This window comes from Watersipora subatra, chromosome 11 (genome assembly GCF_963576615.1).
Source record: "Watersipora subatra chromosome 11, tzWatSuba1.1, whole genome shotgun sequence".
NCBI lineage: Eukaryota > Metazoa > Bryozoa > Gymnolaemata > Cheilostomatida > Watersiporidae > Watersipora > Watersipora subatra.
Genome location: NC_088718.1, coordinates 43,432,306 through 43,444,233, shown reverse-complemented (window position 1 = coordinate 43,444,233; position 11,928 = coordinate 43,432,306). Strand labels below are relative to the sequence as shown.

The window sequence follows — 11,928 nt, the reverse complement described above, 5'->3', positions numbered from 1 at the left end:
ATGCATGCTTGGGTCGAGCAGTATAGTAGAAAATAGGTGACCAAGTTATCAGTATCTACCACCTCTGAAAATTTTAGATTATTATTATTTTTGTTCCTAATTTAAAATTACTTTTAGAACCTTCTAATATGGTTAGGAGTGTTTAGTCACCCTGTAATGCAAAGAAAAATTCATCAGAACTGTCATGCATGTTATGTGTTTTGTTCTACATGCATGTGGCAGTATCACAATGTGTTGCATTGGGTGCCCACCAATTATTGCAGCTAAAGTATTCTACTTTTGCAGAATTTAAAAAACATTTCTTTAAAATAGCTATCCATTTTTTGTCAAACTGTATTTGGTTATGAAATAGTCTATGCCTTCTATCCAATTCATATGATTTGACTTTTAAATCTAAAAGTAAAGGCTCTCTAATGTCTGCTAATTGCTAACTCACATCAAAACTGAGTTTTCAATGAGAACTGAATACAAACAGGTTGGATGATGGAAAACTTGTAATAGTTCCAAATGGTTATAAATTAACATTTATGCTGATATATGACCGCAGTTATGTGTATCTAATGCAATTGATTGTGAAGCTGATTTGTATATTTGTTGATTAGTAACCTTGTTGATTGGTAGCCATGGTGATGTGTATTCATGGTGATTGGGAACCATTATAGCTGGTATTCACGCAAATTGACAGTCATGTTTACTAGGAGCTATTGTTATTAGCAGCCAAAGTTTTCTTTGTTTTCCAGATAAATAATCAATAAAAAAACTTTGGCAATTAATCAAACTAGTAGCAGTTAGCTCTTAAATAATGGTTTTACCAAATGAAAACTTGACAAAGTGTGTTTTGAGCATCAAGCTGATAATGCTATTGGTGATTTAACTAAAGATTTTCTAGTAATAGGCTTTCTAACTTCACAATGTTGTGTAACAAGTTTTTAAAATCAAAAGATATAAAATGTTACATCGGTCTTGTAATTTTGATAAGATTTTTATTGCCGACTGAATAATTTGAGAAAAGATTAGACTTTTTCATATATAAGCCAGAGACCAAAGATACAAGAGCATCCATGGTTTAGTAGTGAGTTTGCTGGCATACAATTGGTAGGTCTGCGGTTTGAGTCACAAGACCATTGAGGGTGTTAAGGAGGGCATCAGGCCACAACTGTTCCTGCGAGAATCTCATGAGAAAGTTTTCATAATGCATTTGGTGCTAGGAAATACCCCATGCGGTGGTGACCCCTAAATGAGGCAAGCCAAAAAAAGACGAAAGTATAAAGCCAGAGGTCTTTTTCCCTTGTGCCAGCATTTTACGTGGCTGAAAATTCTATCCCTCAATTTCTGTTTTACTAAATGCTAATAAAAATGTGATATGACATACACCCTCACTGTTTGTTTCAAGTTATTTGCAAGTCTGGTGATGCTCCTAGTGATAATTTACAGAGGCAAACATAGCTACATGTATATAATAAATAATTGAGTACATACTGAAGGATTTTGGTAAAATTGAAATCAGCTCTGTTTTTATGATACGTTCGGTTGTAGTTTGTGAAAGTTACAGTACATTTGTGTATAGAAACATCCATTATTAAGGTTATAAGTTGTCGAAGGATGAAAACTTACAAATGACCCACTTACATATTTTGACACTAGACCGCTATTGATACTTTAAAAGCTACCCGATTTTAAAACATATTTTTAAAATTATTTTTTACGGTTTTTCTCAACTATGTGATTGAAACAACAGACTTTTTAAAAATACACTTTTGTTACCAACATAAACCAAAGGATATCGCAAAGGTTATTTGCTTTTATGTTATCGATAGTTTTCTATCAGTATTTTCACCCAGGATCTACTAAACAAACATTGTAACGTAGAAACTTCCAGAAGGTTGTCTATGTTTGTTTGAAGATGTACTTGCACAAAATTTTAGTAGATTTTATCAAAATGTACTAGTATTATTTTATCATTTATGATTGTTTTCATGTTTGAGATGATTTGACTGCCAGGATGTTTCAAAATTAAGTTGACAAAGCTGGATCACCAATAAAACACTCAGATAAAAATGTATTTTATGTTTATAGTTGCGAAGAGACTGACAGAGTAAAAACGTGCTACGCTGCAACTTGACCACACTAGATGATATCAATTATAGCAATGATAGCAATTAGGGAAGACATTCTGCACAATTTTTTCTGACTGTGTTAATCACAATCGAGTCTTATCAGTTTTAGTCTTGAAACATATTGTCAGTCAGATCACCTTAAACATAGAAAGTAATTGCAAAGAATAAAAAAATACCGATACCTTCCATTAAAATCAGTAAAAGTTTTGTGCAACTTCCTGTTTAAGAACTGGTTTGTATGAAATTAGATTCTTCATAAACACGGCTAAGGCATTTAAACAAGAAGCTTATGCAGATGAAGACAAATGAAAATCCATAAAAAAGCTGGAGATGTGGACAGTTTCAGCTTCTGAAAAGCATTGTTTTCAAATACCAACCCTGATTTTGATACAGAGAACTGACCTCACTTAGCCAATACCATTGTTGGCCAGCTAAAGACTAAAGATTTTTAAAATGAACATGTGAAGACAAGCATCGAGTTAATGGTGCATGAAGCTTTGTGCTAATAACATTGATCGGCAAATTGAAAACTTGAGTAACCTAGAGCAAGCTCCGTACATTCATCTGCTCAAACAATGATCTCAAAATATCTGAATGCATTGGAATCTGCACTGGTCAGAATATTGTATCAGGAACAGTGTTCAAACATAGTCAGAGATTCTTATCATAAAAGTGCTCATATTCAAGAATGGGCTCAGATGGAAAGTTTATTTTACACCATGTTACTCAGTTAAAACATTATATAAGTCCATGTTACACAGTTGAAACATCATAGAAATCTATGTTACACAGTTTCAACATTATAGAAGTCTATTTTACACAGTTGATACATTATAGAAATATATGTTACACAGTTAAAACATTATAGAAGTCTATATTACACGGTTGAAACACTATAGAAGTATATATTAAACAGTTTAAACATTTTATAAGTCTTTGTTACACAGTTGAAATATTATAGAAATTAATATTACACAGTCGAAACATTATAGAAGTCCATATTACACAGTTGAAACATCATAGAAGTCAATGTTACACAGTTGAAACATCATAGAAGTCTTTGTTACACAGTTGAAACATCGTCAGAATTTATGTTACTCAGTTGAAGCATGATAGACTTTCATCAAAGCTCCAGCATAAAAAATTAACATATGACAAACAGAAGCAAAGAGGTCTAAGAAAAGGCTTTAAAGATAATTTAAAACATTATCTAAAATAAGGCTTCTCTCACCTTAAACCTGAGAGTACTGTGTAGATGAAAATAAAATGGATTACAAAAACTTCCTTGATAAAGAGATATTAGAAAGAGGAAGAATACAGCATCACAACAAACGCAAAAATGCTAAAAAACAGCATCAGAATTTTAGCACAGATATTGGTGACTTCCTTTGCTTCTTGACTTTATCTTACTAAAAGATTGTTGATGGATAGAAGTGTACTTGTTAAGGTATTTTAGAATAACCTGAAGGCTGTTTTACTTAGCAAAGATTATTGATGGTTTCTTTTTCTTGAGTGCAAATGATTTTTTTCAGAACACGAGATATTGTATACTGTAAGTGAGACTGTAAATACAGGGCTTCCTTACTCGTCTTGTTTTGTTGCTCCACTCTAGTGATTTACCTATTATTACGTGTGTGGGCGGTGTGTGCTCATTGGCAGCATGTTTGTATGGTCTATGTGCAATGGCCTATGACCATTAGTATGAGAGTGCTAATCCTGATGTCATCATTCAAAGTTGAAAACATTAATTAAAAATAGGTTAAAAGAGTCTTTTTGTACTAAAACAAAAAGAAAATCTGAATCACGCTTCCAATTGCGTTCCAGTTGCAGAAGTTTTTAGTAAGCTGTTTTTGTTTATTTTTGCTTGTTTACAAGATTTCCAAAGGTATATAAGTGGCAGCACTTCAAGATTCTTCAGATAGTATAACACAAACTTTGCCAGAAGAACCATGAATCTTCTACTTCAACATTTAAACACTGACTATATGCAGTACACATAGTTTTATTATATTTGATCATCATTAGCGGAAGACCATGTTCTAAGCTCAGCTTGATCTGTTACAGAGAGCACAAGGTATGTTTTCTGTTGCATCATTATATTATAGCTTTTTATAACCATTATATGTCAATTTTTATAAAGCCTTAACCATTTGTAAGTCTTTGTTTCACTTATATTACATATATCTTGTGTCAGTAGAATATCTATGTCGGACTTTAATCTTCAATTCATGAATTACACAACATGAATGTTCACACTAGTATTTGGATTTCATATTATTTTTTGTATTAGCCAATGTATGTTTCGTTAAGTGGGATAACATGTTATTAACAGAAATGTTAACTTTTCGAACAAATATTATGAATTAGTATTGCCTTCTGGATTATACACCTGTTCTGTGTGTGCTTTTATTATATCATTAGTAGTGGTAGTAGGATTATTTGTGCTGCAAAAAAACTGTTGTTTGTAAAGTTTAGCCATAGAATTATTGTTTAAACTGTTCCATAAATGTTGCAGTTTTTACGGTGAGAACTGTGTGAGATGAAATAAAGTTTCATCAGTCATAAACACTCTTCCTTGTAACGGGTTAACGCTACAGTAAAAACTTGTCTCCTATGAAGGAGGAGAGGAACAGACACCACTGCTATAGGAGTCATTACACAAAGTAAAGATGTACACACAGTCAACATAAGAAGAGGTTGGGTGAGTGATATCAACTTCAAGGACAAGAAAAAGTTTTCTTTGGCAGCCTTGTTGTAGGTAGTCATAGTGTAGCAATTAGGTTTACTTGTGTTAATTGCAACCTGGTATATCATTGGAATTTGATATCATTTTGTATGATAGGTCAGCCTTTTATTAGCTAATCAAAATTTATCCCTCATTTGAGCTATGACATTATGGGAGTATCTGGGTAATCTGGTTGTGGGCTTGTCTGTAGCTTCTGACAAGTACACCTGTGCTTGCCTGCTCAGAGCTGCCACACGTGTTATGGAGCGGTATCACTAATGATGAAAGTTTTATTGTCATTTCATTAACCATTAGCTAAACTACAAAAATGCCGAAACGTAATAGCAAAAAAGTAGAAAAGCTATTGAGAATGACATTGCTACTAGGGAGCAGAATATTGAAGGAAATATCAGAAAGTTTAACAATCTAATCAAAAAGGGTGACAAATTAACTCTTGAGAAAGAAAGCAAACTAACAGATATATACCTTGACGTTATTGCAGACCTTACCATAATAAGGGATCATGAACCTTCTTTCTCTATGAGTGCAAAACTTACAGAACAAGTTAAGCTAATGGAGAAATATGTCAAGTCTGACAGTGATAAGCAATCACAAAGTTCAAAGTCAGCGCATAGCCAAAAATCTAGAACCTCAATAGCTCTTAGTGTTGCCAAAATTCAATCAGTTGAGTTGGATGCTAAAATTCAAGCGCTGCGTAACCAAGCAGAAAATTAGCGCATACTTTTTGAATTAGAAGCCAAAATGTAAGAGCAAAAGTTGAAAATGCAAGAACTGCCCTTGCTGGATGAAAAACAGAGAATTTTGCAAAGATGTTCACTACTAGAAGAACATGATTTAGATAGTAGAGAAAGAATTTCAGAGTTGCTTGATCAAAGTTTTCACTCTCAACCGGTGTTGAAAAATGTAGCTAAATCGAATGTAGTAGCTCAGCGTGCAGTAGGTATAGACGATTCTAAATTCACTGGCATGTCAGATAAAAGTAGCACATCTGATGTTCAAGTATTAGCAGATTATATTGCAAAAGCTATGAATAGCAACAGGCTCCCAATACCTGAACCTCCCATATTTGCTGGAGACCCACTAAAATATGTTGATTGGGAAGTGTCTTTCAGAACACTTGTGGAGAGATCTGGCATACCAGACTCTGATAAAATCCACTATCTCAAAAGATACGTAACAGGGCCAGCAAAAGAGGCAATAGGTGGGTTATTCCTGCTTCAGTCTAGCAATGCTTATGAAAAAGCAAAAGAAAAGCTAAAAGCACGATTTGGCAGTGATTTTGCAGTAGCCGAAGCATTTCGTTCCGAGTTACAAAACTGGCCAAAAATCAGAAACAATGATAATTTGCAATTACAGAAATTTGCAGGTTTCCTCAGTCAATGTGAAATTGCGATGACGCAAATCAAAGGATTAGAGATTCTAAATGATTCCAAGCAAAACATTGCACAATTAAAAAAACTGCCTGAAGCACTAGCAAATAGATGGAAGCGCAAAATAGTACAACATAAGAAAGCTGCAGGTGAATTTCCAGTGTTTAGCATGTTTGTTCAGTTTCCCAATTATGAGTCAGACATACTTAATGACCCCGCATTTGTCAACTACTCTGCTAACAATGACAGCATGAAGCAAGTGAAAAGGTCAGACAAACCAAAGTCAACCACTCATTTGTCAAATAGTATACCAAGTGATGGTAACAGTAATGCTGAAGTAAAATCGTCTTGTACCTTTTGCAAGCTGTCAAATCATGAGGTAGTAGAGTGTATGAGGCTAGGAAATAAGTCTGTAGAACAAAAGAAACAGTTTCTGCATGATAATAACCTATGCTTCTCATGTCTAAAAGCAACAAATCACAGGTCTGCTCAATGTACAGCTGGAACAACATGCAAGAAATGTGGAAAATCCCATCCCACTGCATTACACAAAAACAGTCAGCCAGAAGTGGCCCAACCAATAGGGAGCAAACACAAAACAAGTAACAAAAATGAGAGTAGTGAGGTTCAACAGTCAAAACCTGTTGCCGTGTCACTGAATAATGATGCAAGAAAAACCTCAGGTGCATTTGCACCAAAGATTCAAGCTACTGAATCTAAATCACTCGCAACGTGCATTGATAATCACGTAGCTCAAAATCACGGTCTCAGCTCTATGGTAGTGCCAGTCTGGCTTTCTAGTAGTAAGCAACCGAGTAATGAAGTTCTTGTCTAAGCATCACTTGATACAATGTCAGACACTACATTTGTGACAGAAGAAGCAGTAGCTCAGCTCAATATCAAAGGTAAAGCAACTACTCTTCAATTGACCACTATGACTGCAAATAGCAAAGATATACATTGCAAAATGTATAATGACCTAACCATTAGAGGATACAATGCACATGCTAGCATTGAGGTGCCATGTGCATACACTAGAAACATCATTCCATTGGACAAGAGTCATGTACCAAGTGCAGAAACAGCCAATGATTGGCCACACTTGCAAGCAATAGCACATGAGTTTTTAAACCTAAAGAAAGAAAACATAAAAGTTGGTATGCTTATAGGTTACAACACATCTAGGGCTCTTATACCTCTAAAGACAATCATAGGTAAAAACCATCATGACCCATTTGCTGTGCAAACTCCACTAGGCTGGAGCATAATAGGAAAAACCCGAAAAGGGTCAAGCAAAACGGGTCCAATTAGTCACAGAATCACAACACTGCAAAACCCTGGCCACGCTGACCTGGAACCCAAGTCGGTTAGCTTTGCACAAAAAGTGAACAAAGAACATTTACCTACAAGCACAGAGATTATAGAATTATTGCAGCAAGACTTTTCTGAAAGTTTTCAAGCTAAAGAGGTTTCCATGTCAAAATACGACAAACAATTTGTTAGTACACTCACTGAAAAAATAAAGCAGACCAGTGAGGGCTTTTACACTATGCCTTTGCCATTTAAGGCTCGTTCAAACTTGTCAAAGAATTTGTACATGGCTCAAAAAGCGATTTGAACTGCTCCAAAAGGAACTGGCGAAGGACGAACAATATCGAAGTGATTATATTTCATTGATGAACTCAATCATTGAGTCTGGAGATGCTGAACTAGTACAAACAGATCACAAAGCTACACCAGGTGATGTTTGGTACATACCTCATTTCGGTGTGTACCATCCCACAAAACCTGATAAGATTAGCGTGGTATTTGACTGTAGTGCCAAATTCCACAACAAGTCTCTAAATGACCACTTGTTACAAGGCCCTGACCTACTGAATAGCCTTATAGGTGTGCTACATAGATTCAGAAAGGGCAAGATAGCTATCATGTGTGATATTCAACGCATGTTTCACATGTTTAAAGTCTACGAGTCTGATCGGAACTTTCTCAGATTTTTGTGGTACAAGGACAACTGCATGTTGGAAGTGGCTGAGTACAGAATGGCGGTTCACTTATTCGGTGCCATCTCCTCTTCGGGGTGCGCTACCTTTGGTTTACGCCAATTAGCCACTGACCAGCACAATGCTGAAGACCCATACACTATATAAGCAAAAGACTTCATATTAAATGATTCCTATGTTGATGACGGCCTTGTTAGTTTAGACTCTAAGGAGCAGGCAGTAGCTGTCATAGACAGAGCAATAGAGATATGTTCACAGGGCAATATTAGATTGCATAAGTTTGTATTTAATGACAAAGAGGTTCTGAAAACTATTCCAAGTTCAGAAAAAGCAGCTAAATGTCAAGACCTTGATTTACAAGCTGCAAGCAGCTCTCTTCCAATAGAACGTGCATTAGGCATGCGATGGTGTGTTGAGCAGGATCAATTTCAGTTCCGTGCCACACTCAATAGCCAATCAACTACCAGACGTGAAATTTTGTCCACCATTGCTTCAGTGTTTGACCCATTGGGGTTCATATCTCCATTTGTTTTGCTGAGAAAACAGATCCTGCAAGAAATGTGCAGAGACAAGCTGGACTGGGATGACCCATTACCAGACCACCTCAAAACAAGATGGCACGCATGGAAACATGACTTGTTGGCATCGGATAAAATAAAGGTCAGCAGATGCAAATCTGCTCTGTGGCAAATCAAGAGTTGCCCCATTTTAACAAATAACAATCCCTAGAGCAGAGCTACAATCGGCAGTGCTATCTGCAAAGATAGATCAAAATTTGAAAACAGGGCTAAGGCTAACCGACGTAACCAGAGAGGTCTTTTGGACTGATTCCAAAGTAGTTCTTGGATACGTTCACAACGAGGCACGCAGATTTCATGTTTATGTTGCCAATAGAGTCCAGCAGATATGCTCTGTGACATCTGTTGACCAATGGCACTATATCAACACTAAAGAAAATCCTGCAGACATTGCCTCACGAGGAGCTACCGTTGCAAAGCTGGTTGACTCACGCTGGTTTAACGGACCAGAGGTGCTCTGGAACAGCAGCTTTGAACCAGAACCCATAGTCGAAACAGAAGCTGGTCTCAGTCCTATTGACCCTGAAGCCAATGCCACATGCCATGACACACAAAGTTCAAAGAAACTAACCATGGATGATAGGCTTCGAGTATATTCAAGTCTCTCGTCAGCTGTACGAGCTGTAGACAAACTACACAGCTGTGTCAGGGCTAAAAAGGCAAAAAAAAATAAGAACTCAAGAGTAGAAATGCTTGAAAAAGCTAAAATGACTATTATACATGTAAGATGGGTCCAGCAAGAAGGGTTTGCAGAGTATGAGCACATAAGACAAGATAATCTAAGCAAGTCTAGTGCACTCTCCAAACTTGAACCCTTCATTGACACTGTAGGGGTTCTGACGGTAGGGGGTCAATTGAAATCAGCCAGCCTGCCCTTTGCAGAAGCACATCCTATCGTCCTGCTCAAGACGTCACATGTAACCAAACTAATATTAGCAGAATGTCATGAAAGAGTGAAACACCAAGGTCAAGGAATTACAATAAATGAAATAAGATCGTCTGGATTTTGGGTCATAGGAGCTAGTTCTCTCGTATCCTCTTATATACACAGTTGTGTGTCGGGTAGAAGGCTTAGGCGTCCCAATAAGACTCAAAAGATGGCAGACTTGCCAAGTGAACGAGTAACATGCAATCCTCCTTTCACTTATGTTGGGTGTGATTGTTTTGGCCCATTTATTGTAAAAGACAATCAAAAAGAACTGAAACGTTATGGAGTTATCTTTACATGCATGGCATCTAGAGCTATTCACATTGAAATTATCGATGACATGAGCACAGATGCATTTATAAATGCCGTTAAATGTTTGGTAGCAATAAAGGGTCTAATCCGCCAGCTACATACTGACAAAGGCACAAATTTCATAGGGGCTGCAAATGAGCTCTCTAAAGCTCTGACAGGAGGCAGCAATCTCAAGTTACTGAAGTATGCCCAGAGCAATCATTTTGATTTTGTTACAAATACACCTCATTCTAGTCACATGGGAGGTGTGTGGGAAGGCCACATTAGAAGTGTTTTAAACTCAATCCTGGTAAACTATCACAACAGATTAGACATGTCCACACTTCGCACATTTCTCTATGAGGTCATGGCAGTAGTAAACTGCAGACCATTGACTGCTCACAATGATGGACATAGAACAGCGGCAGCATTGTCTCCAAACCAGCTACTCACTATGGAATCTAAAGTAGTGTTGCCTCCACCCGAAGTGTTTGAAAATGCCGACACTTACTCCAGAAAACGTTGGAGGATAGTGCAAGGCTTAGCCAATGTATTTTGGGCACGTTGGCATAAGGAGTATTTGCAGACGCTCAAGATGAGGCAGAAATGGACTAAAGCTAATCCCAACATTGAAGTTAACGACATAGTCATCTTGAAATATGAAAACAAGCATCGTAACCATTGGTCTCTAGCTAGAGTCGTATCTACAATCCCAGGCAGGGATGGTTTTGTCCGAAAGGTCAAACTTCTGATTGCAGACTGTAACATTAGCAACAAAGGAAAACGACTCACACCACAGACCTTCCTTGAGAGACCCATACATAAAGTGGTCCTCCTGTGCAGACTAAACAAACCTTAGCAGTATATATACATATACAATAGTAACCACACATATAGTAACAAACCAATAGCACATTTATGTATACATAGTATTATCATTTATATAGCCTTTTGAATTTGTCATATTGCGTGGACAAATTAAAGTGGGGAGTATAAATACAGGGCTTCCTTACTCGCCTTGTTTTGTTGCTTCACTCTAGTGAATCACCTATTATTATTATTATGCATGTGGGCGCTGTGTGCTCATTGGCAGCATGTTTGTATGGTCTATGTGCAATGGCCTATGACCCTTATTATGAGAGTGCTAATCCTGATGTCATCATTCAAAGTTGAAAACAATAATTAAAACTAGGTTAAAAGAGTCTTTTTGTACTAAAACAAAAAGAAAATCTGAATCACGCTTCCAATTGCGTTCCAGTTGCAAAAGTTTTTAGTAAGCTGTTTTTGTTTATTTTTGCTTGTTTACAAGATTGCCAAAGGAATATAAGAGGCAGCACTTCAAGATTCTTCAGATAGTATAACACAAACTCTGCCAGAAGAACCATAAATCTTCTACTTCAACATTTAAACACTGACTATATGCAGTACACATAGTTTTATTAAATTTGGTCATCATTAGCGGAAGACCATGTTCTAAGCTCAGCTTGATCTGTTACAGAGAGCACAAGGTATGTTTTCTGTTGCATCATTATATTATAGCCTTTTACAACCATTATATGTCAAATTTTATAAAGCTTTAATCATTTGTAAGGCTTTGTTTCACTTATATTACATATATCTTGTGTCAGTAGAATATCTATGTCGGACTTTAATCTTCAATTCATGAATTACACAACATGAATGTTCACACTAGTATTTGGATTTCATGTTATTTTTTGTATTAGCCAATGTATGTTTCGTGAAGTGGGATAACACGTTATTAACAGAAATGTTAACTTTTCGAACAAATATTATGAATTAGTATTGCCTTCTGGATTATACATCTGGTCTGTGTGTGGTTTTATTATATTATTAGTAGCGGTAGTAGGATTCTTAGTGTTGCAAAAAAGACTGTT

General features: G+C 36.4%; 1 protein-coding gene across 1 annotated transcript; it reads left to right on the top strand.

Moving 5' to 3' along the window:
- The first annotated feature begins 5,625 nt into the window (after positions 1 to 5,625).
- On the top strand, positions 5,626 to 10,892 carry LOC137408101 (uncharacterized). Its single transcript, XM_068094496.1, has 5 exons — positions 5,626 to 7,048; positions 7,403 to 7,595; positions 7,801 to 8,294; positions 8,385 to 8,896; positions 9,000 to 10,892. The coding sequence occupies exons 1-5, from the start codon at positions 5,626 to 5,628 to the stop codon at positions 10,890 to 10,892; spliced, it is 4,515 nt and encodes a 1,504-aa protein (XP_067950597.1).
- Positions 10,893 to 11,928: the final 1,036 nt, after the last annotated feature.